Source organism: Danio rerio, chromosome 20, assembly GCF_049306965.1.
Source record: "Danio rerio strain Tuebingen ecotype United States chromosome 20, GRCz12tu, whole genome shotgun sequence".
Taxonomy (NCBI): domain Eukaryota; kingdom Metazoa; phylum Chordata; class Actinopteri; order Cypriniformes; family Danionidae; genus Danio; species Danio rerio.
In genome coordinates this window covers 48,740,922-48,763,350 of record NC_133195.1, presented here as the reverse complement: position 1 = coordinate 48,763,350, position 22,429 = coordinate 48,740,922, and the positions used below count along the sequence as shown (strand labels likewise).

The window sequence follows — 22,429 nt, the reverse complement described above, 5'->3', positions numbered from 1 at the left end:
AAGGACAGAATGTGTAAGGCAGAAATGCGTATAGGCCTAAAGGCAATGATAGCGGTGTGATTAAAGGGGTATTCAAGAGTTCACACTTAGATATTGCTTGACAACTGTAAGCAGGTTTGGCATGCTGTCCCGGGAGAGAACCCTGAGCTCGGAGATAGTTGAGTCCAGGGCTCCCGCCAGGTCCATAGAGCATGTAAGGGAGTACGAGATCAGGTGGTTCTCAAGAGCTCCCCTTTTTTGTAAAGGAGAAAAGGAGGAGAAAGGGGGTGGATGGGGGGTTTCTTCGGAAAACGAAGATAAGGGAGTAATATCTAGCTAGGCTAGTTATAGTGAGTTAGGATAGATCTGATTGGCTAACTAATAAGTGTAGACAGGTGGCCAGCTGCAGTCAATTATATCACGTGCTCCTCTCGAAATTAGTTTAAAAACTTCACTTATACCCAAAAATGAAAATGTGCTGTTAATATATTACCCCTCAGGACATTCAAGATATAAGTGGCTTTTTTGTTACATTAAAGAATATTTTAAGCTGAAACCGTGATCTTTGGTGATTCAAAAAATGAAAGTCAACAGATTCTGGCCAAAGAGCATAGAATCACCATGAGGCAACGCTCTAGTGCAATTTGAGAAACAGCCACTAGAGGGTGTGGCGGTCATTTTAAAATGAAAACTCTAATTGAACAACAGCATATTAAAAGTCTGTAAAATAAACTATTAAAAGTGCTGATGATAGATGATACATAAGTGCTGTATTGTCGTCTTTCTCGTTTGATCTCAGCTTTGAAGTGCTTTTTAAATAAATAAATAAAAAACAAAGCAGCTGCTTGCCATCGCTACAGCTATACGATCCAGTGGACAGCCAACCGCTTTCACTCCAAAATGGCGGAATCCGTGGCTGTTGCCGGGCGCTGCTGTTGCAATGGAACGTTCTATTGAGTGTCGCCTCTTGGTCATTCTAAGCTGTTAGTTTTAAGAGTAAAAATAATCATGCAGGAAAAACTAAATTAATACCAAGCATTAATGATGCGCTTACATTATTTACATTTTCATCTTAAAAGAGGACCTATTATGCAAAAATCACTTTTATAAGGGGTTTAATCTCAGTTATGTGTCAACAGTGTGTGAATATAGACGGCCTCTAATGGTAAACATTAAATAATTACATTTTTTATAATCACACTTCATAAAAACTGGTTGCAGAAACACTTTGATTGATATTCTCTCTTTGTACGTGTCATCAGAGGAGAAAAGCCTATTAGTGCGGATCTCTCTCTCATTAGCATAAACAGCCTTGTGTTTTCACACTGGAGTCTTCATATAGACTGCGTTCTTCTGACAAACTTCACATTTTCAGTTTTTCACAGTGATAATGTTAGTTCTTTTTAAAATCTGCCGCTATGCTTACGCAAAGGCATTTATAGCTCCGCCCTTTTTTTAAAAGATCTCATTTGAATTTAAAGTGACAGTCACCAAAAACGGAACAATTTGTAATAAAAAGCCTAAAAGGGGGAGCTACAAAGAGTTTTGAAACATTATCTGTGTGGTATTTTGAGCTGAAACTTAACATTCACACTCTTGGAACAGACTCATTTTATGTCTTGTAAAAAGGGGACATAATAGGTTCTCTCATATGTGCGACTGGAATGCATTAAAAAATCTGAAAGGGTTTGTAAAAAAAGCTCTAAATTACCCATTTATTTTAAATTGGGAAGAAATGTCATCAGTAGTGGCAGAATAAAGACAATGTTTTGGGTAAACATGTCTGAAAACATGGTATCTTTTTGTGTTTTTTTTCAGCAAATTTATTATAAATTTAAGCAAACTATTTGTATTTATATGTATATGTATTTATACAACAGTTCTGTCTGGTTCTGGAATCCGATTGGCTAATAGCCTTGCATTATTCTGCAGCACTCGTAAAGCCTCCACATCCTTCTGAATTACTCCACTCTGTATTACTAGAGTGAAGGCCGATCAATAAACTCACTACAGTTTGACAAATATTGCAGCTGTTGGACAACATAATACATTTTTTGAGGCTTTTTAGGCGAGAATGTAGTTGTTTAGATTACAAATGTGCAGTTTATTTATCAGGATAATGGCTTTTTTTATTTTTTATTTTTTTATTAAATATTTCTAATTTCAGAGATACCGCGCGTCAGTATCCATCAACTTGTCATTGAGCAAAGGTCGTTGACAATCCACCACAAGATGGCGACAGACTGAATAATAAGCCCTTAGAAGCGGAAAACCCAGTGTAACTTCAAACTACAGCTGATCAAAACATTATAAAACAGCTAAGTGACTTTCTAAGTTAATCTACATGTATCTGTTTTGTATGTTGTAGTGCTGTTTTTATACCATAGTCTGGTAGTGTTTCTGGTAGTGTTTGCTCTGCTTTGGCTTTTTCTGGGTTAATTATTGTGATAACCCGATTGCAACGGGAAATCTATAGGGAAATCTCTGTAGATGAAATGATGACATTTCATGCCGTTCAGCCTTATAATCTTAAAATGTCTGCAAAATCACCTGTTTTGTCATCACTTTAGACATTTTCTTGTCGCTTAGTCCCTTTATTAATGCGGGGTTGCCACAGCCGAATGAACCACCAACTTATCCAGCAAGTTTTTATGCAGCGGATGCCCTTTCAGCCGCAACCCATCTCTGGGAAACATCCATACACACACACACACACACTCATACACTATGGATAATTTAGTCTACCCAATTCACCTGTACTGCATGTCTTTGGACTGTGGGGGAAACCGGAGCACTCGGAGGAAACCCACGCGAAGGCAGGGAGAACGTGCAAACTCCTCACAGAAACGCCAACTGAGCCGAGGTTCGAACCAGCGACCCAGCAACCTTCTTGCTGTGAGGCGACAGCACTACTGCGCCACTGCTTCGACATATATATATATAAAAAAACAGTGGTGGGCTGTTATCGGTGTTAACGTGCTGCGTTAACGAAAAACTCTTATTGCGCAATAAAAAAAAAAAATCGCCGTTAATCTATTCTCAAAGTTGAGCTGGGTCTATATGCGAGCTATGGTGACTTTCACTTTGATATTTTAGCGTGGATGTATACCTGACCGGTGAGCCGTCTGACAAAAAAGTGCCCTTCTGAATCAAATCAGCAGGATAACGTTACCTGACTTTAACTGCAGTTCGGCAGTTTCACTTTAACTCATGAACATTTCATTCATGCCGTCATGACAAACTGGGGTATTAGACGCAAATAAGGAGTAAGGACTGGTGAGCGTTTTATGGAATTTAATAACGTATGCCAAATGGAAAGAAAATACTTCCGCATTTCGCGATGTTTGTGTGTGGTCCTTTACTGACAGTCATGTGTGTGGTACTTGTCGGAAAATATGACAAAGTCCTACATGACGGTAGTAGTTTGATTGCAGTGTTTACTTCCACATTGCCACTAATATATGCACACTCCACATGTCTTAATTACATTTCTGTTTTGTTCAGTCTTGAATTTAGACTGATTAAGGTAATCAAAAAAATGCTGTTTCGAGCTTATCAAGGCTTACAGTTCAAAAATCATGTTTAACTGAATTAATAAACACAAGTACATCTTATTGGACATCATTTATTTTCATCACCAGTTATCACAGTAGAACAGTTTCTCAAGCAGATTGTGATGCATTTTGGAAACAGGAGATGAGCCCCTGGTCTAATGCGCCACCTGGCTTGAAAACCCTTTCTCAAAGACTTTTTATTTGGGTAGCACACGTTCTGAATGCCTTCGGCCGAATTCAAATGAGCCATTTTAATCTAGATTAATGTAGATTAATTCAGAGACTAATTTAGATTAATCTTGATTAAAAAAATAATCTATGCATTCCTGTAATATGCACATAAACATAAATCATAGTTTAAAAAATGTGTGTGTGTCCTGCATTCCACCTCTAGTAATTATGCAACAGTAATCATCAGGAACCATAGACATTCATTTTTTTTTTGTATCTTTTTTTCTTGCACTTTATGAACCACTAAGGATCATTGCTTCTGCTAAAACTTTTTATTGCATTAGCTTACCAAATACAAAAACGTCTTCATCTTCCAAACTGGCAATCCCTTCCTCCAGAGCTTTGTCATTTATGCTTCATTGCAGAAACCAACTGACATTTAATCATAACACACTTCTCTCCCCCTGTCTACATTCACCCTATAGACAGATAATTTCGGCTGCTTCAATTAAAACTCCAAGGACAACAATCATCTCACATGACCGCGCGGACTGTGGATGTGTCAGCTCCGAGCGAGCGGCCAATGAGAGCGCGCCTCGTGGGTGACGTCATGGGGGCTGGTCGCGCGCGTGGAGCTCCAGTCAGTCCCGCGAGCGCAGTCAGTCAGTCAGCGGCTCGTGTGTGTGTGTTTGTGGCTGACCCGCGCTTAATGGACTAGATTTCCAGCCACGTAAGTAAGATGATGATGGTGTCCTGTTGCTGAAACAAGGGATAGGCCCAGGGGGAGAACGTCGGCCGTCCCTTCTCGCCTTTGTCTCCGAATTATATCCATCCGTCGGAGTTTTGCGTGCTCGCGCGGAGAGAGGACATCGACTTCCCAGGCGTAACAAAAGGCGGCTCGCGACCTGGAGGACAAAAAAAATATCTCCCTGGCTATATTTAGGTAGATACACGGACATGATTCGCTCGGAAGCCCGCATGAATGAACCCGGAGCGCCCTCTCAGGATATCCGAACCCGGCTGGCACTTTAAATTTCATGCACAAAAAGGGAAGGAAATAATTGTTAATTTGTACCTGCTGCGCTGCATCGATTGTGACGTCACACTCTTTACATTCACAATCGCGACGTATTACATGCATTTTCGCGTGTGTTAACCAAACCGTGCTTCTTTTTTTTTTCTTTGAGGGCACCGTGAAGCATAGAGGTCACAATTCATGCATGCACGTCATCGCATGTGTGCTCAAATGACGCCACATTGGCATTGCAATCAGCATTATTAAAGTCGAGGGGAATCGCCGCTTGCATTCATGCCCAGTGTTAAATAGAGGGCATCTGTTTGTTTGTTTTTTTGGCATTCGCTTCTACCTCCCATTGAATCCGTCTGAATCAACCTCCTGATCCGGACGAACCTCCTCCTATACTCATGAACATACAGAGATCCAGTCCCATTAACATTTCGCGTTATGGGAGATCGAGGCACAAAGCGCACGACTTTGAGGAGCTCTCTTGCCTAAGGACTACAGAATCCAGCCAGAGTTTCAGTCCCAATTTAGGATCTCCCAGCCCCCCCGAGACCCCGGACTCCTCGCACTGCATTTCTTGCATTGGAAATTACCTTTTGTTGGAGCCCATCGAGGGAGACCACGTTTTCAGAGCCACCCACCTGCACAGTGGGGAAGAGCTCGTGTGCAAGGTAAGGAACTCGCTTCTCTATGCGTGATATTTTTGGATGGGAACACTCATGCATGCAATTGCATCAGCTATTGATAGGGATCAAAGCATGACATGCATCTGGCTCATTGCATGCATGCATTAGCAGAATGAATGGCTTTTCTTTTGTGATGCATGGAGTGATGAGTTATAGTCACGTGCAAAAAAAAAAAGCATGAGGGAATACCCTTTAAGTGTGTGTGTGTGTGTGCATACAACCATGCATTCATGCGTGCAAGTCTGCATGACTTCAAAACCCAAGACACTCCGAATAGGCATTAGTGAAAACCTCTTATCTTCAGATGAAAGGGAATGGCCTGCCATGTCCATCCCTTCTGTTATATTTAGCCCATCTCTCTGTTTTAGGTGTCTGTTACTAAGCAACATCAAAATTCAGTGTATGTTTTGGGGACTTGAAAATGCAGCAGAGGTGCTCGACTCTGTGCCGCATGGATTTCCATTCTTTTGTTTCACAATTAAGCATCAGCTCTAAAGATGCCACTTCTCTTTGGTGGGCTGATACCTTTGCGCTCCCACCTGAGATGTTGGGTAATCGATGACTGCTTCTAATTTAATTTAAAATGCCCCTCTCTCTCTCTCTCTTTCTACCCTCCAGGTGTTTGATATCAGTCGATATCAGGAGTCACTGGCTGCTTACTTCGTGCTGGGTACCCATGAGAACATTAACCAGATAGTGGAGATCCTTCTGGGGGATACGCGAGCGTACGTGTTCTTCGAGAGGAGCCATGGCGATATGCACTCTTTCGTTCGCACTTGCAAGAAGCTGCGAGAGGAAGAGGCTGCCAGACTTTTCCATCAGATAGCATCAGCTGTGGCGCACTGCCACGACAACGGCCTGGTCCTCCGAGACCTCAAGCTGAGGAAGTTCGTCTTCAAGAATGAGGACAGGTAATAAAGATGTCTGCTTGCAAACCGAACATGCATATTCTGACTAGACTGTTAAAAAAATGCTGAGTTCCTTAAGGAATTAAGTTAACTTATTAGTTTTTACCAATTTAAGTGGATTGAACTTAAAACAATTAAGTTGTCGCAAAAAAAACTGAAGAATTGTGTTGTCTCAGTTTCAAATGAGTAGTTTGAACAAACAGTATGTGTGTAGGGATGGGTACTGAAATTCGGTACTTTATCAGTATCAGTGCTACATTATAAAAGACCGAAGTATCGTTAATCTCTGAAGTTAACACGTGCTATCGGTACTGGAGAATTATTGCTGAGTAAACATTACTTACAGTAGCATAATTTAACTGACCAACCTTTTCTAATTTGGGATATTTGATACTCGTCTGCACAGTTCTCACATGAGAAATGCTTGTGTTTCCGGCGAGCACGTCAAGTATAAAAACCTTCACAGTTCTTGGGTGTGCGCACACACTCAGTGGAGCCTCGTGCTAAGCGGACACACAGCTCATAAGCTTGCGGAGTGAACCAAACTGGTTGTATTGCCCGAGTGAACAGTGACAATGTCAGTTGCAACAAGTTGTTTTCTTGTATAAGTGGAAACGCAAAGAATCTGGCTAAGTGAAAGCATCTTTCGAAAGTCCATTAACTGCAGAAGGACAAACGAAAAGTTTTTGACTGCCTAACTACTAACTGTAATGTTAAATCATCCACATCATTACGCCAGCAGTCAATCACCCAAATTAGTATTTTATAAATAGTTGCATAAACATAAACATTCGGTTACAATGAAAACAGTATTTTTTTCTGCAGTGGCATAAATAAATTTTAAACGATATAATTGCTTTTTCATCAGCTGTATTTACTAATATAGCTTATGAATAGCCTAATAATAAACTATATGCTTATGAAATTATAAAAAACTGCTTATTTTTACATTGCAAGATGTTCCAAAACTGTATTTATGTGTATTTATGTGGATGTGTTAATAAAACATCATAAACATTTTCTCATTAAACTGTATTTTGCTACTCAAATAGGGTATTTTTAACAGCAGGGAGCCCAATAAAGCAAGAAAGATCCCGAAAAGGCAAACATGTTGATTTTTCACCAGAAGAATGGTTTAAAAAAAACTGAGTAATTTTCCTTCAAACGATAGTACATTTATATACAGGAAAATTTTTATTTATTTGTTTTTTAATTATTGATTTAGTTTTATTTTTTCATTAAAACGTAATAATAAAACAAAGTGTTGTTAATTCTGTTCAATTAGTTTTTTGTTTTTTCATAAAAAAAACCTACAAAAAGTACCCATAAGAGAACCGTTAAAGTACCGAACCGATAAGTGGTATCAATAAAAGTAGTAATACTGTTAAAACCTTAACGATACCCATTCCTATGTATGTAGATATGCAGTCTATGTAGATATTTGGTCGTTTACACACTGGTTGTTGTGTGGTAAGTATCAAGGTATTTTAAGCTGACTTGACGAATTGTTTTTATGTTTAGTGCTGACATATGTTTGGTTGCGACTAACAATGAAGAGGTTGTTTTCTTTTTTCATATGGGCTCATTTAAATGCAAGTGAAAAGTCTTGTTCCTCTATTCTCTTTTAATAGTTATTGGCAACCTGTAGAGATATTTTGGTACCTTTAGGGTATATTGCACAACAGTTTTCATGCAAACAGTCATACTGTTGTAAGCATTTAGACTGTTCATTTGCATGACAAACATTTTAATCTATAAAATGCATGTTATACTGTTATCCTGTGCAAACATCAAAAACGTGATGTTGATCTGATTTTGTTTTTGACAACCATAACAAGTATAAGTAGATTTCAGGGGGTTTTCGTACCTCTGTTAAATGATCTAAGACAGGGGTGTCCAAACCTGGAGGGCCGGTGTCCTGCAGAGTTTAGCTCCAACTTCAACACACCTGCCAGGAAGTTTCTAGTATATCTAGTAAGATCTTGATTTGCTGGTTCACGTGTGTTGATTAGGGTTGAAGCTAAACTCTCCAGGACTGAGTTTGGACACCCATTATCTAAGATGATTTGGCCGATCCTGGATTTTTTGATCTTGATAATTTATCTCTGGCTAATTTAGTTCTTTAAACAAGTTTGTGAATCAGATTAAAATGTCTGAGATCGTTGCGTGTGTTGTGAAGGACAGATCTATCGATCCTCAATCATGATCAGCAATGCAAGGATTTGCTGACGGCACAGCAGTGTAATGACATCATCTGAATAATATTCAATTATCCATGTGAGCAAAATTAAATAATTTGTAGTAAACGGTTTGTTAAATATGATACGCTCTAATGTTTCACCTTTGCTGTGGGCTACAGGCTGTACACTTTTATGTCAAGGGTGTTTAGCAATTTTAGTTGTACATTTAGAGCAAATTTTTTTTATTGAAGGGAATAACTGGCTGTTTAAATTAATTTTGCATTAAAAAAGCGTTTTGATATTGGCAAAGGTTTCTGCAACTTCTGTGAAGCATCAAATCACCGTCATATTAGATGTCAAAGCTTGTATAATGGCATAAATTATTATTACTTTAAAAAAAAAACAGTCAATTGTGCATGTCTATTGTCATACACAAATTGTTCTAAAGCTGGTACCTTAAAAAAATAGTATGCGTTTAGATCTAAAAAGTCCATATGTTGTCATTGAACTTCTTAAGGAGAACCACCCTGTGACAGTATTTTTACTTTTATTTTAGAGTGTAGATTGCACTTTTTAAACTTTATACTTATAACTAATATATATATATATATATATATATATATATATATATATATATATATATATATATATATATATATATATATATATATATATATATATTTTTTTTTTTTTTTTACCAATTTACTATTTTCCCAAGTGTATCAAACTACTACTGTAAGAGTGTCAATTTGGTACATACTTTCAGTATTATCTTTGCTTGAAATGACCTGATGTAATCCTGTTAATATGAAATAAGCCTGCACCCGAGCAGGTTTGAGCTACCATAACAGTTGACAACAACTCTCGGATGAGTTTTGAAGAACAAATTGATCCAGGATAATGTCAATTTGTCAATAACGAAATCCAGCTCATTGAGTAGTCCATGTACGAAGAACAGTTTTTGTACAAAAGCTTAAAGAGATGGACAAAAGGGTCCAATCTGGTCGCTAGTTTATGCACCATCTCCAATTGCCAAACTCTCATATTTTTCAATCCTTTACAATCCAGTCAAGTTCAATATGACATGATGTTCCATTGTTTTCTTTTTGCATATTTTGTTTCACTCAGAAATGCATCATGTTGTGGACTTTTGAGTGCTATTTAATACTTTTTATAAAAATCAGCCTACCCATGAGTCTGTCAGTAAAACGAGTCTGAAATGATTCTGAGCCTGGTTTTATGAATCTGGGTGGCCTTCCCGTTTAAGCTAAATGGCAGTCGCCCCAATGGCCAAATGAGTCAGCTCAGCTAGATTCCCTCCGGCTCGCTGGATGGAAACGGAGAGCGCTGCCCGCTGCTTTAAATGTGAGCCGGCTGACCTTACTGTTCCCATGCACTGTGGTCTGGTGCGTCAGCCCCGTCCACCTTTCACTGAGTGATTGCAGACGAGCGCGAGTAGACGTGGCCAAGGGGTGGTGAGCATTACCCTGGCCAGAAATCAAACACCGAGGGTGCACCAAGATTGGAACCAGAGAGGAAAACGAGCCAGACAGAACTGCATTCCTCAGCGTAGTGGGTTCCTGACCTGGTTATGTCATCTAGGCTTGTAACACACCACCGCCAAACGCTAGAGACCGCGGTGCCGTTCAACTGGAATTACCCCATAATGTAGTACCGCGAGCTTCCATGTGTCCTGCTCTAATTCTCCTGCTATCATGCAAGGTCTTTTTTTCTCAATCAAAATGAGCTTTATTTGCCAAGTGACAACCACACAAGGGATTTGTTGTGGTTTTCTGGAGCTTTGAGTGATTACGTACTATATAGACAGGAGAGGTTAGAAAGGACATTTAAATAAGGTTGAAAAATGAAATGAGAATAAAAAAAATAGCATCCAAATTAAGTTTGTTTTGACATTTTATATATATTAACTATTTCCTACTTAATAGTTTTGAAAGGGTCTTTAAACTCTTAAAGCACACATGAAATCAAAACTGACCATATTGAATTTGTTAGCTCATATTGCTAGTTTTGTGGTGAAGAATTTCATCTGTGCATGTCATTAAAAAATAAAAATAATTGTTTGCCTCTGAAATCTAAAATTGAAATCTGTAAAAGCACTTCCTGTTTGTTTTCAGGTAAATTCGCAGATTTAGGTCAGTCTGAGGTATTGGGTGTGGCTAGCATACTTAACCACACCCCTTAACCACTCCAAGCATAAATTATGACAACAAACTGAAGTGGTAAGGAGCTGGAGTCTGTTAGGTTGCAATTACTCTCCCTAAACCCTTTCTCCATCTTTCCACTTTACTACATACAATCAACATCCAAAACAATCCACACTTACGGTTTACTGTTTATTATTCAGTTCCTCAAGGAACTGCGTCACAATATTAAAAAAAAAAAACAGGCACAGCTTCCGGTTCATGCAGACTTATATTTGACTTAATGAAGCCGAAAAGTAAATGAATGAATGAATGAATGAATGAATGAATGAGTGGTGTGGCTTTTGACCTTCTGTAACTTAGCTGTGACTCACATGTGCTGCATGTCATTAAAGGAATATTTTGAGCATGTTGTGCTCTCTTTAACACGACGGCGCATGGAAGCGGGTCATACGTTCAGGTCAGGGAAGGGCCGTCCTGCTCGTTTCTGACCTTCAGGTAATTTAGAGGCCTTGTAACCTTTCCACGCAGCAGAGCAGCGCTTGTCGTGAAAAATAATACGACTGTTTTTGAGTGCTGAGGATTGGATGTTTTGCTGAAACTGAGTGGGAGTACGGTTTCATTCGGATAGTTTCTGATTCAGAATCTGAGTCACGAGGCAGTTTGCAAAAGACTTCAGATATTTTCGTTGCATTGTTTTTTTTTTTTTGTTTGGTTGTAATTTTGGCTGTGTGCTGTGGTTAAAGTGTGTTTTTCAGCTATTTTCACTGTTAAGCAATGTAGCACAAAGTGACTTGCATGACTGCATTAAAGTTTTTTTTTTTTTTTTTTTTTTTTTTTTTTTTTTTTTACCCCTTACTGTGTCTCATATTTGGGATGTTTTTTTTTAGTACATTTAAAATATGAGTGATTTCTAATCCTGAACTAACTTGAACAAAAATGTATAATATGCATATATACACTCACCGGCCACTTTATTAGTTATACTTTACTAGTACCGGGTTGGACCACTTTTGCTTTCAGAACTGCCTTAATCCTTCGTGGCATAGATTTCAACAAGGTACTTGAAATATTCCTCAGAGATTTTGGTCCATATTGAAATGATAGCATCACACATTTGCTGCAGATTTGTCGGCTGCACATGCATGATGTGAATCTCCTGTTCCACGACATGTCAAAAGTGCTCTATTGGATTGAGCTCTGGTGACTGTGTAGGCCATTTGAGTACAGTGAACTCGTTGTCATGTTTAAGAAATCAGTCTGAGATAATTTGTGCTTTATGACAGGGTGTGTTATCCTGCTGGAAGTAGCCATCAGAGGATGGGTAGACTGTGGTCATAAAGGGATGGACATGGTCCATCCATGTCAAGAAAATATCCCCTATATCATTACACCATCACTACTAGCCTGAACTGTTGATACAAGGCAGGATGGATCCATGCTTTCATGTTGTTGATGCCAAAATCTGACCCTACCAACTGAATGCTGCCACAGAAATCTAGACTTAACAAACCAGGCATTGTTTTTCCAATCTATTGTCCAATTTTGGTGAGCCTGTGTGAATTGTAGCCTCCGTTTCTTATTCTTAGCTGTTAGGAGTGGCAGTCGGTGTGGTCTTCTGCTGCTGTAGAGGTTGGATGTGTTGTGCTTTTAGAGATGCTCTTCTGCATATCTCGGTTGTAACGAGTGGTTATTTGAGTTACTGTTGCCTTTCTATCAGCTCAATCCAGTCTGGCCATTCTCCTCTGACCTCTGGCATCAACAAGGCATTTGTCACAAGGCATTTGAACTGCCACTCACTGGATATTTTCTCTTTTTCGCACCATATTCTGTAAACCCTAGGGATGGCTGTGCGTGAAAATCCCAGTAGATCAGCAGTTTCTGAACTACTTAGACCAACCCGTCTGGCATCAACAACCATGTCACGTTCAAAATCACTTGAATCACATTTCTTCCCCATTCTAATGCTCTGTTTGAACTGCTGCAGATCGTCTTGGCCATGTCTTTATGCCTAAATGCATCGAGTTGCTGACCTGTGATTGACTGATTAGAAATTTGAATTAACAAGCAGCTGGACAGGTGTACTTAATAAAATGGCCGGTGAGTGTATAGTGCCTATTATTTAGACATTTGCTGAAAATTCAGAAAAATATTATAACAAAAAAATTAAAATAACTTTTCTATATATTAAAATGTAATTTATTCCTGTGATTCAAAGCTGAATTTTCAGTATATGTTTTTACTTAAATTTCACAACATTACTTCCCAGACCTTACCCTCACCACCCGCGTTCTCAGTTATATCTGCGTCTAGGGTGGCAGAATATAGAGGGTTAAAACTATTGATTTTGAAAATGTGTTAAACATCACTTAGGAAATAAAGATAATAATCGTGTCTTTAAAAAAAAAACAGCTTATGAACATGATTCGATTCACAATTAGAACTGCACAATTACTCGTAAAAAGATCGCGATTTCGATTCGACCCTCTAGACCAGGGGTGTCAAACTCAGTTCCTGGTGGGCCGAAGCCCTGCACAGTTTAGTTTCAACCCTGCTCCAACACACTTACCTGTAGGTTTCAAACAAGCCTGAAGGACTCAATTAGTTTGATCAGGTGTGTTTAATTAGGGTTGGGACTAAACTGTGCAGAGCTGCGGCCCTTTTGGAACTGAGTTTGACACCTGTGCCCTAGACGATCTTAATCCAGCATTTCTACGATTCTGCCAATCATATTTTCAAGTTCAGGAGAGAAGCAATGGTGGTAGTGATGGGAAGTTCGGATCATTTTATTGACTCGGATCTTTGAATCTCGTTCATCAAGGTGAACGAATCTTTTTTCGAGTCATTTGGTTCAATTTGCCAAAATATTATTAAAATGTTACGAATTGCTTCCAAACACATCTACAACTAGCCCAAAAGGTTGATCACACAACAAATAAGTCATAAATAGAATATAAGAAGGAGAACATAATAATTCAATGTTTACCTGCTCTTTTGTCTATGGAGGTATGGTTGTCTCTTTGCTCAGCTCACCTCTTCATGTCTTCAAATGTAAGGGTTCATTCACGTTACACTGACAGTCACATATAATCTTAATCAATGCACAGTCTAAGCCGATAGGAGCCATGATTGTTCGTTTATCACGTGACAGAATGACTCAAACCCGAGGACTCGAGAGATGAACGGTTCAATTCTTTTTCCGGCTCTAAACGTGTATGATTGGCCCATGAGGAACGAGAGACTCAGACCCGATAGAGGACTCGAGAGGTGAGCGGATCAATTCTTTTCCCGGCTCTAAACGCATATGATTGGCTTGAAATTAACGATCCTACCTGCACAAATGTGCGCACGCGCGGATGAACGAATCGTTCATGAACGACCCATCACTAAATGGTGAGCGCACAAGTCTTCACATTGTTTTACATACGTTGTTCAACAACGTGGACACCTCCAAATGGTGTTGAAAGAGTCACATGCTGTATTTATAAGATATAATTCACCTCAAAAATGTCATTTCAGTCTTCATGTAATGTATTTGCGACCGCAAAATCACACGTGACTTAAGCTGAATGTCAGCTGTTACCACAGAGATGGCGGACGCGCGCGCCTCTGAATGAAGTGTACTTTAGTGAACAGAACCTGCATAGGCTGTGAATAACAGCTAATAAAGTTGTAAATAACATTCAAATTGTGGCACAGAGTAATCGTTTAGGAGCAGCGCGAGAAAAGAAACCGCTCCTATCAGTAAAAATGAAACCGAAAGCGCACACAGTGTTGCCAGATGTAGCTGACTGATTCCAGCCCAAAATGTATCCAAAACCCGCCGAAATGCAAAAATACCCACCCAGTCTTCTGTATTTACAAAAATCACGTCAGTGACAGATTTTAAGCAAGAAATGACCGATTGTAAGCATATGTCTCAAACACAATGATTCAACATCAGAATTATCATCAACATTAATGACCAGGACAAATCTAAAGTCTGTTCAAGTCCACCATTGCAAGTCTATACAAAATGTAGTATTTTAACCAACAGTACAGCTACACAAAGCCTATTGCTGTTTTACCACATGTTTGAGAGTAACAATAATAACATCCCACTCATCTTACCCTTTATTTTACATCTACAGAATCGTGAGAAAATCGGGACCTTTATTATAAGCAAAAAAAAAACGCAATTCTCATTTTAGCCAGAATCGTGCAGCTCTATTCACAAACATTAATTAAAACATTCATCTTAACACTCGCAAACATCCAAGTAGGCCTGTCATGATATCTGTTTTTTCTTGTACGATATTTTGCACCAAAATATATTGCGATAAACAATATTATTGTCATTTTAAGGCAATTTTATGCCACTCGTATAATGCTCGGATGATATAATCACATGAAAATATACTACAGTAATTTATAGTAATTAGTGTTTTTTTTTTACCATGAATCTGACACCTTCAATAGAGATGGAGAGGTTGCACAAACAGCTGAAGTGTTGCTAGAATTGGTTTTTATGTATGGGTGATATATATTGCATCACTAAAAATGATTGAGGTCATGTCCATGTGTTGTGCGATTAGTCCATATACAGATTATTGTGACAAGCCTACCTCCAAGACCAGAAAAGCTGCATATTTAGTCAGCCATACTGTTCAGATAATGACCAGATAAAGTAACCATAACAGCACATCATCTGCATGTTTTGTGTTTTGCATTATTGTGCAAATTGCAAGATCGCAGTGGAAAAACGAGGATCACAGGGAAATCCTGATGCTTTGATAAACTCCATCTCTGGTGCTGCATTATTCCTGCTGCTTATAATTCCGAGAATGAATTCCAGATTTCCCTCTGGATTACACTGGCAGGAATGTCCCGAGGCTGACTTTATATTGCTTTTTTTTAATGCAAGGGATTTACCATCCAATACGTGGAGCATATTTATGCTTTGCTGTCAAAAACTACTATGCTTTAAGCATAGTAGAGTGAAAATGATTTGAAACGTTCTTTGGGATTTTGGATGGATTTGAGAGCAGTAATTTCACTTAAATTGATCAAGTAGTTTTGTCGTTTTATTTACGTCAAACATCAGATCTTTTTCAGATGTTTTTCAGTCATTTTTGAATAAATTTGAGAAACCATGATAGGGTGCACGATATTCAAAAAATCGGACATTGTGCTTTTTTGTATTTCTACAATATATATTATGATATAATTACAGTTTTACCAGATTACCGAATAGATCTCTTTGGGAACAATGTATTCATTTTCAATTATTTTACGTCAAATATAAGATGTTCATGTCATTTTGTTTTAATGAATTTGAGGCACCGTGTGATAGGGCTGCTCGATTATGGGAAAAATCATAATCGCGCATATTTTGGTCATAATTGTAATCACGATTATTCAAAACGATTATCAGTTAAAGTCAAAATTATTCGCCCTTCAGTGAATTTATTTTTATATACAAATATTTCCCAAATTATGTTTAACAGAGCAATTTTTTACAGTATTTACTATAATATTTTTTTCTTCTGGAGAAAGGCTTATTTGTTTTATTTTAGCTAGATAAAAATCAGGTTTAAATATTTTGAAATCTATTTTAATAGCTCAATATTATTAGCCCCCTTAGGCAATATATTTTTGATTGTCTGCAGAAGAAACTACTGTTACATAATGACTTGCTTATTTACTCTAGTTAAGCTTTTAAATGTCACTTTAAGCTGAATACTAGTATCTTGAAAAATATCTAGTAAAATATTATGTGTTGTCATCATAGCAAAGATAAAAGAAATCAGTTATTAGAAATGAGCTATTAAAACTGTTATGTTTAAACTGTGTTTTAAGCATCTTCACTGTAAGAAAAAACTTTAACTACAAAAGTCCTTCAGCCAAGAGCAGTGAGTGGATTTTGTCCTTTTGTTGTTTGATTAATAATAAAAACAGCAGCAGGAATATCGCACGCTGTCACTTTAAGAATAGTGCAGCTCCGATATGGTTTCTCTTTCACGTGTCTTTTGATTCTCATCTTGTTTATTACACAAATGAGGATTAATTTGAATAATCACTAAACACCGTGCATGTATTTGACCATTAAAGCGCTCGCATTAAGATGGCGTTAGATGTGCGTGTGCTCTGCTGTCTGAGGCTAAGCGCGAACCGCGAGCACACAGACACACACAAACACACACAATACCTGTCCGAGGCTAAGCGCAGCGCGCGCGCACACAACAGCACGTGCACTTTCGCGCTTTTAAAAATATGAAAGATGCGCATCCCATGCTGCAAAAGTTACATTACAGCCTATCTTTCAGTCACTTTCATGTGGAACTGGAAAGGAGGCCGTATATGATGGAATAATCTTTTATCTCGATTTTTGGTTTTTCATAATCGTTAGAAGTCGTAATCGAAATCGGATTTTCGATTAATTGCACAGCCCTACCGTGTTATTACTAAAATATTTAGATCTGTCATTATTTTAGCTGACTTGGCTTCTTAATGTTTTTTGAGGGTTTTGGACCGATTTGAGACCAATAATTTATCTTAAATTGATCATATAGTTTTGTCATTTTATTATTTTACATCAAAGATCAGATGTTTGTGTCATTTTTGAATGAATTTAAAGAACTGCAATTACTTCATGAAAAATATTTAGCTCTGTCTTTATTTTAGCCTAATTATTTTGCAGCAGCTTCTTTGAAACTTTTTGGAGGATTTTCTCTTTACTTTAGCTTAATTGGCTTCTTTGAAAGGATTTTTGGGGATATTTGGAACGATTTGAGAGCATTAATTTTTCTTAAAATGATCATATAGTTTTGTAATTTTATTAGTTTATGTTAAAGATCAGATGTTTGTGTCATTTCTTTTTATAAATTTGAGGAACCATGTATTTACTTCATGAAAGATATTTTGCTCTGTCTTTATTTTAGCTTAATTATTTTGAAACGTCTTTGAAATATTTTTTTTTTGATAGATTTAAGAGCATTAATTTCTTTTAAATTGATCATATAAATTTGTCATTTTGTTATTTTACATTAAAGACCAGATGTTCGTGTCATTTTTGAATAATTTTGAGCAACTGTCCAATTACTTCATGAAAGATATTAAGTCTTTATTTTAGCTTAATTATTTTGCAGCAGCTTCTTTGAAACATTTTTTGGGGGATTTTCTCTTTACTTTTAGCTTAAATGGCTTCTTTGAAATGTTTTTAGGGGAGATTTTGGATAAATTTGATTGCATTAATATATAAATTGATTATATAGTTTTGTCATTTTATTAGTTTACGTCAAAGATCAGATGTTTGTCATTTTTGAATGAACTTAAAACCATGCTGGGAGCTGCACGATATAGAAAAAAATCGGACATTGCGATATTTTGTATTTCTGCGATGATTGCGATTATAAATACAATGCCACCAGATTATTAAATTAATTTGACGAACCGTGCGTTTACTTCATGAAAGATATTTGGGTCTAGTTGTTATTTTAGCTTAACTATTTTATTTCATGAAAGATATTTAGCTCTGTCTTTATTTTAGCTTAACTATTTCGCAACGGCTTCTTTGAAACATTTTTGGGGGGATTTTCTTTTTACTTTAGCGTAATTGGCTTCTTTGAAAGGTGTTTGAGGTTATTTGGACATATTTGAGAGCAATAATTTCTCTTAAATTAATCATTTAGTTTTGTAATTTTATTAGTTTACATCAAAGATCAGATGATTGTAATTTTTGAATAAATTTGAGAAACCATGATGGGGCTGCACGATATTAAAAAAAAAAAAAACGGATATTTTGTATTTCTGCGATTATTGCGATATAAATACGATTTCACCAGATTATCAAATAGATCTCTTTGGGAACAAATTGTATACATTTTCAATCTATTTTATGTGAAAGATCAGATGTTTGTGTGATTTTTTTTTTTTTTTTTTTTTTTTTTTTTTTTTTTTTTTTTTTTATGAATTTGAGGAACCGTGTGCTTGCTTCATGAAAGATATTTAGGTCTGTCTTTATTTTAGCTTACTTGGCTTCAAAACTTTTTTTTGAGGATTTTGGGCAGATTTGAGAGCATTACTTTCATTTAGCATTTAGTTTCCATCACTTGTTTCCAATGTAGTGTATCTTACACCTCTTCTTTATTAGTTTTTTTCAGTCAGTTTCCAGTCTTTGAAACCAGACATTTTATTTTACAGCATTCGATGTCCATAACCTTTATTTTCCCATTTTTCCATCAAAGATTATTTAGTTTGTTTGAGTCTCCAATATTTTCCATTTAATGTGTTTTACATTAAGCCAGTTGTTCTGACTGAAAGTGGTGGAAACTCGTATATTTGGAATCCATATTTTAAGGCTGCAAACCAAACATTTCCTTAAATTTACAATATTTTATGTCAATAAATTCATTATAAAATGTTCTGTTTGGTTAATTTGTCAATCACTTAGCATTTAAAGGTTGTTTAATCTTAAATCAACTTGTTAAATATTTAGAGTTTTTGTCTAAGGTCATAAATGATCAAATCTTCCAATGATCTTGAATTTGTTCAGTTCAGTCAATATTAGGATTTCATTTATTAGTTTGTCAGCTATTGCTCATTTAAAACTGAAGAAACGGGATTCATTTTTTATGTGATGCACATTGTAAATAAGTGCACCTAACATTTGTGTCTTTGTGGTTTTCACAAATGCAAAGTGTTTCCATTTTTTTGTCTTAAATGTCATAAACGATATTTGTAAAGGCTCAGTCTTGCTTTAATTCAATTTGAATACATTTTCTAACACTTCTAAGCTCATTTACCAATAATTTTGCAGTAAAAATGAATTTAATTCTGATTCATCTTGTAAGCAAACAAACATTCCAAACACTATCGCAAAACTATAAAATTCCCTGTTTCTGCATCAAATGTCGCTTATGTTTATATTGTTTATTAAGTATTTTCAAACTTTATAAACTAGACTGTCCATTAACTGTTGCACAGTCCATCTTGAAAGCCAGCAAACCAATCGTTTTCTCAGTTTTGTTTTTTACAAGAAGGGACAGTGTACATTAATCGGCATTCCCCAAAAACGTAAATGTACCCAAAATTAGCCCAAAGACTAGTATAGTTTCATAGCCTACACCAATGAAAATACAAATTTAATAAACAACTACAAACAATACTCAAATACTATAAACAATACTTAACAATACACAACACTGCTCTGGGTGTGTTTATGGTGTGTGTTGGATGGGTAAATGCCAAGTACAAATTCCCATACTTGGCCAAAAATTACAACTTTGAAAGTTGAACAACTGAAAACAACCACATAGATGTCTTAACGAACACCTTCAAATATGTTGTTCTTTGTCTTTTGCAGGAACCATGTAAAGTTGGAGAGTCTCGAGGACACGTTCCTCCTCGAAGGGGGCAATGATTCCCTCTCGGACAAACACGGCTGTCCTGCTTACGTCAGCCCTGAAATCCTCAATGCAAACGGCAGCTATTCGGGAAAGGCGGCGGACGTGTGGAGCTTAGGAGTGATGCTGTACACCATCCTGGTTGGCCGGTATCCCTTCCACGATGTGGAGCCAAGTTCGCTGTTCAGTAAGATCCGCCGCGGGCAGTTTAGCATCCCAGAGACGCTAACACCCAAAGCGCGATGCCTGATTCGTAGCATCTTGCGGAGAGAGCCCGCCGAGCGCCTCACATCCCGAGAAATTCTGGACCATCCCTGGTTTTTGGCCTCCATCACTCCGGCCGTCAACCATGGAAGAAACGAACGGGAGTTGGACCAAATGGTACCAGAGGCCAACATGGAAGAAGAACTAGAACAGTTCTTTAGCTGAGCACAAACTCGTCAAGACATTTATGCCACGTTCTTTTAGATTATCTGATAAACAAAAACGCAAAATACACTCATATTACAATGGTGTCTATCGTTATTTCTCATTCCGCGGAGAGATGTGGACTGTTTCTGGTTAAGCTACGACTTCTGGACGAAGCGAAATGCTAATGGCGTTGAGTGATGTAGCAAGACTTTTTTTGGTTTATTGTTTAGGTTTTTACGTGGTGCTCACGAGTCGCAGTAAGCTACGAAACATGCATTACAGCACAGGAGAACGCAGCCAAGGAACAAAGAAAATATCAGGCAAAACAGCTCCTGTTTCCTGCGCCAAGTTGTCGACCGTGTTTTCTTTCTTCCTCGAATGCAGTTTGTTGTTGGTTGCGTCTTTTTTTTTTTTTTGGTTCATTCTAAGAATATTTAGCCTTATCTCACGAGGAAGCAAAACTATTTTACGCTTTGACAGTTTAAGGGCTAATTTGTATTAGTTCAGTCATACGAAAATGTATGACTATTAAAAGGAGGTGTGACACCAAATGCCACCCCTAAACCCAATCATAATTGGCGGATGAGCAAATCATACTAAATTGTACAGATCAGATCTACAATTTTATACGAATTACCCTCTAAATCAAAAATTTACGAATTGGCATGGTCAGTTTAGTGGCTAATTCATACAAATTCATGAGTCAGTTGTACGAAAATGTACGATTTTTGAAGGGAGCCATGGCACCAAACTCCATCCCTAAACCCAATCGTTACTGGGGGGATGAGCAAATCGTACTAAATTGTATGAATGAGGTTGCATGAATTAGCCACTAAACCAACAAATTACGAATTAGCATAGTCAGTTTATTGGGTACTTCATATGAGATAAGTTATACAAAAATTTACAATTTATAAAAGGAGGCTTAGCACCAAACTTCACCCATAAACCCAACTATTATTGGGGGATCAGCAAATCGTACAAAATTGTACAAATGAGATCATACAAATTAGCCACTAAATCAAGTTGCGAATTAGCATGCTCAGTTTAGTGGCTAATTCTTACAAATTCATGAGTTCAGTTGTACAAAAATGTAAGATTTTTAAAAGGAGCCGTGGCACCAAACTTATATATATATAAACCGTCATTGGGGAATGAGCAAATTGTACTAAATTGTTTGAATGAGGTTATATGAATTTATACGAATTAGCCACTAAATCAACAAATTACGAATTAGCATTAGTCAGTTTAGTGGCTAATTCATACAAAATCATATAAGTTCGGTAGTACGAAAAGTATGAATTTTTTTTTTTTTAAAGGAGCCATGGCACCAAATGCCACCCCTAAACCCAACTGTCATTGGCAGATGAGCAAATCATGCTAAATTGTACAAATAAGATCTACAAATTCATTTGAATTAGCCACTAAATCAACAAGTTATGAATTAGCATGGTCAGTTTAGTGGCTAATTCATATGACATAAGTCGGTAGTACGAAAAGTATGATTTTTAAAAATGTCACCCCTAAACCCAACCATCATCATGGGTTGAGCAAATCATATTAAATTGTTCGAATGAGATCTATGAATTCATACGAATTAGCCACTAAATCAAAAAGTTTCAAATTGCTGTGAGATTGTTGGAATATCTGCAAACGTCGACAGCCATCCTCTGTGACCTTTAGTTTTTACATTAAAAAAAAAAAAGTTTGTGTTGCATTAAGCTGTTCCTTTTACTATTATTGCTGCTTTTTCTGCTCTAACGTTACTGAAACGTTCTCCTTTCGGAGAATTTAAAGAAAACGTCAAGCACTTGACTCGCCTAGGCTTGGAGATGCTCTCTAAACTAGTGTCATCTATTTAACTTTTAGTTAGGTTTTTCCTTTTTGCTGGAGCAAAATGTAACTTTTTTTATTTTATTTATAACTTAACAACTACTATATTTAAAAAAAAGGAATACATGCAGGGTTTTT

General features: G+C 37.2%; 1 protein-coding gene across 1 annotated transcript; it reads left to right on the top strand.

Annotated features, from left to right (window-relative positions):
• The first annotated feature begins 4,365 nt into the window (after positions 1–4,365).
• trib2 (tribbles pseudokinase 2) lies at positions 4,366–22,055 on the top strand. The gene is made up of 3 exons (XM_073933676.1): positions 4,366–5,399; positions 6,033–6,325; positions 20,008–22,055. The coding sequence occupies exons 1-3, from the start codon at positions 5,130–5,132 to the stop codon at positions 20,474–20,476; spliced, it is 1,032 nt and encodes a 343-aa protein (XP_073789777.1). The 5' UTR covers positions 4,366–5,129; the 3' UTR covers positions 20,477–22,055.
• Positions 22,056–22,429: the final 374 nt, after the last annotated feature.

What these genes read in the sequence shown, in the direction of transcription:
- trib2 (XM_073933676.1), top strand. Translation starts at nt 5,130, where the DNA reads ATGAACATACAGAGATCCAGTCCCATTAACATTTCGCGTTATGGGAGA. An exon ending in GGGAAGAGCTCGTGTGCAAG is followed by an intron (nt 5,400 to 6,032) that starts GTAAGGAACTCG and finishes TCTACCCTCCAG; the next exon opens with GTGTTTGATATCAGTCGATA. An exon ending in GTCTTCAAGAATGAGGACAG is followed by an intron (nt 6,326 to 20,007) that starts GTAATAAAGATG and finishes TGTCTTTTGCAG; the next exon opens with GAACCATGTAAAGTTGGAGA.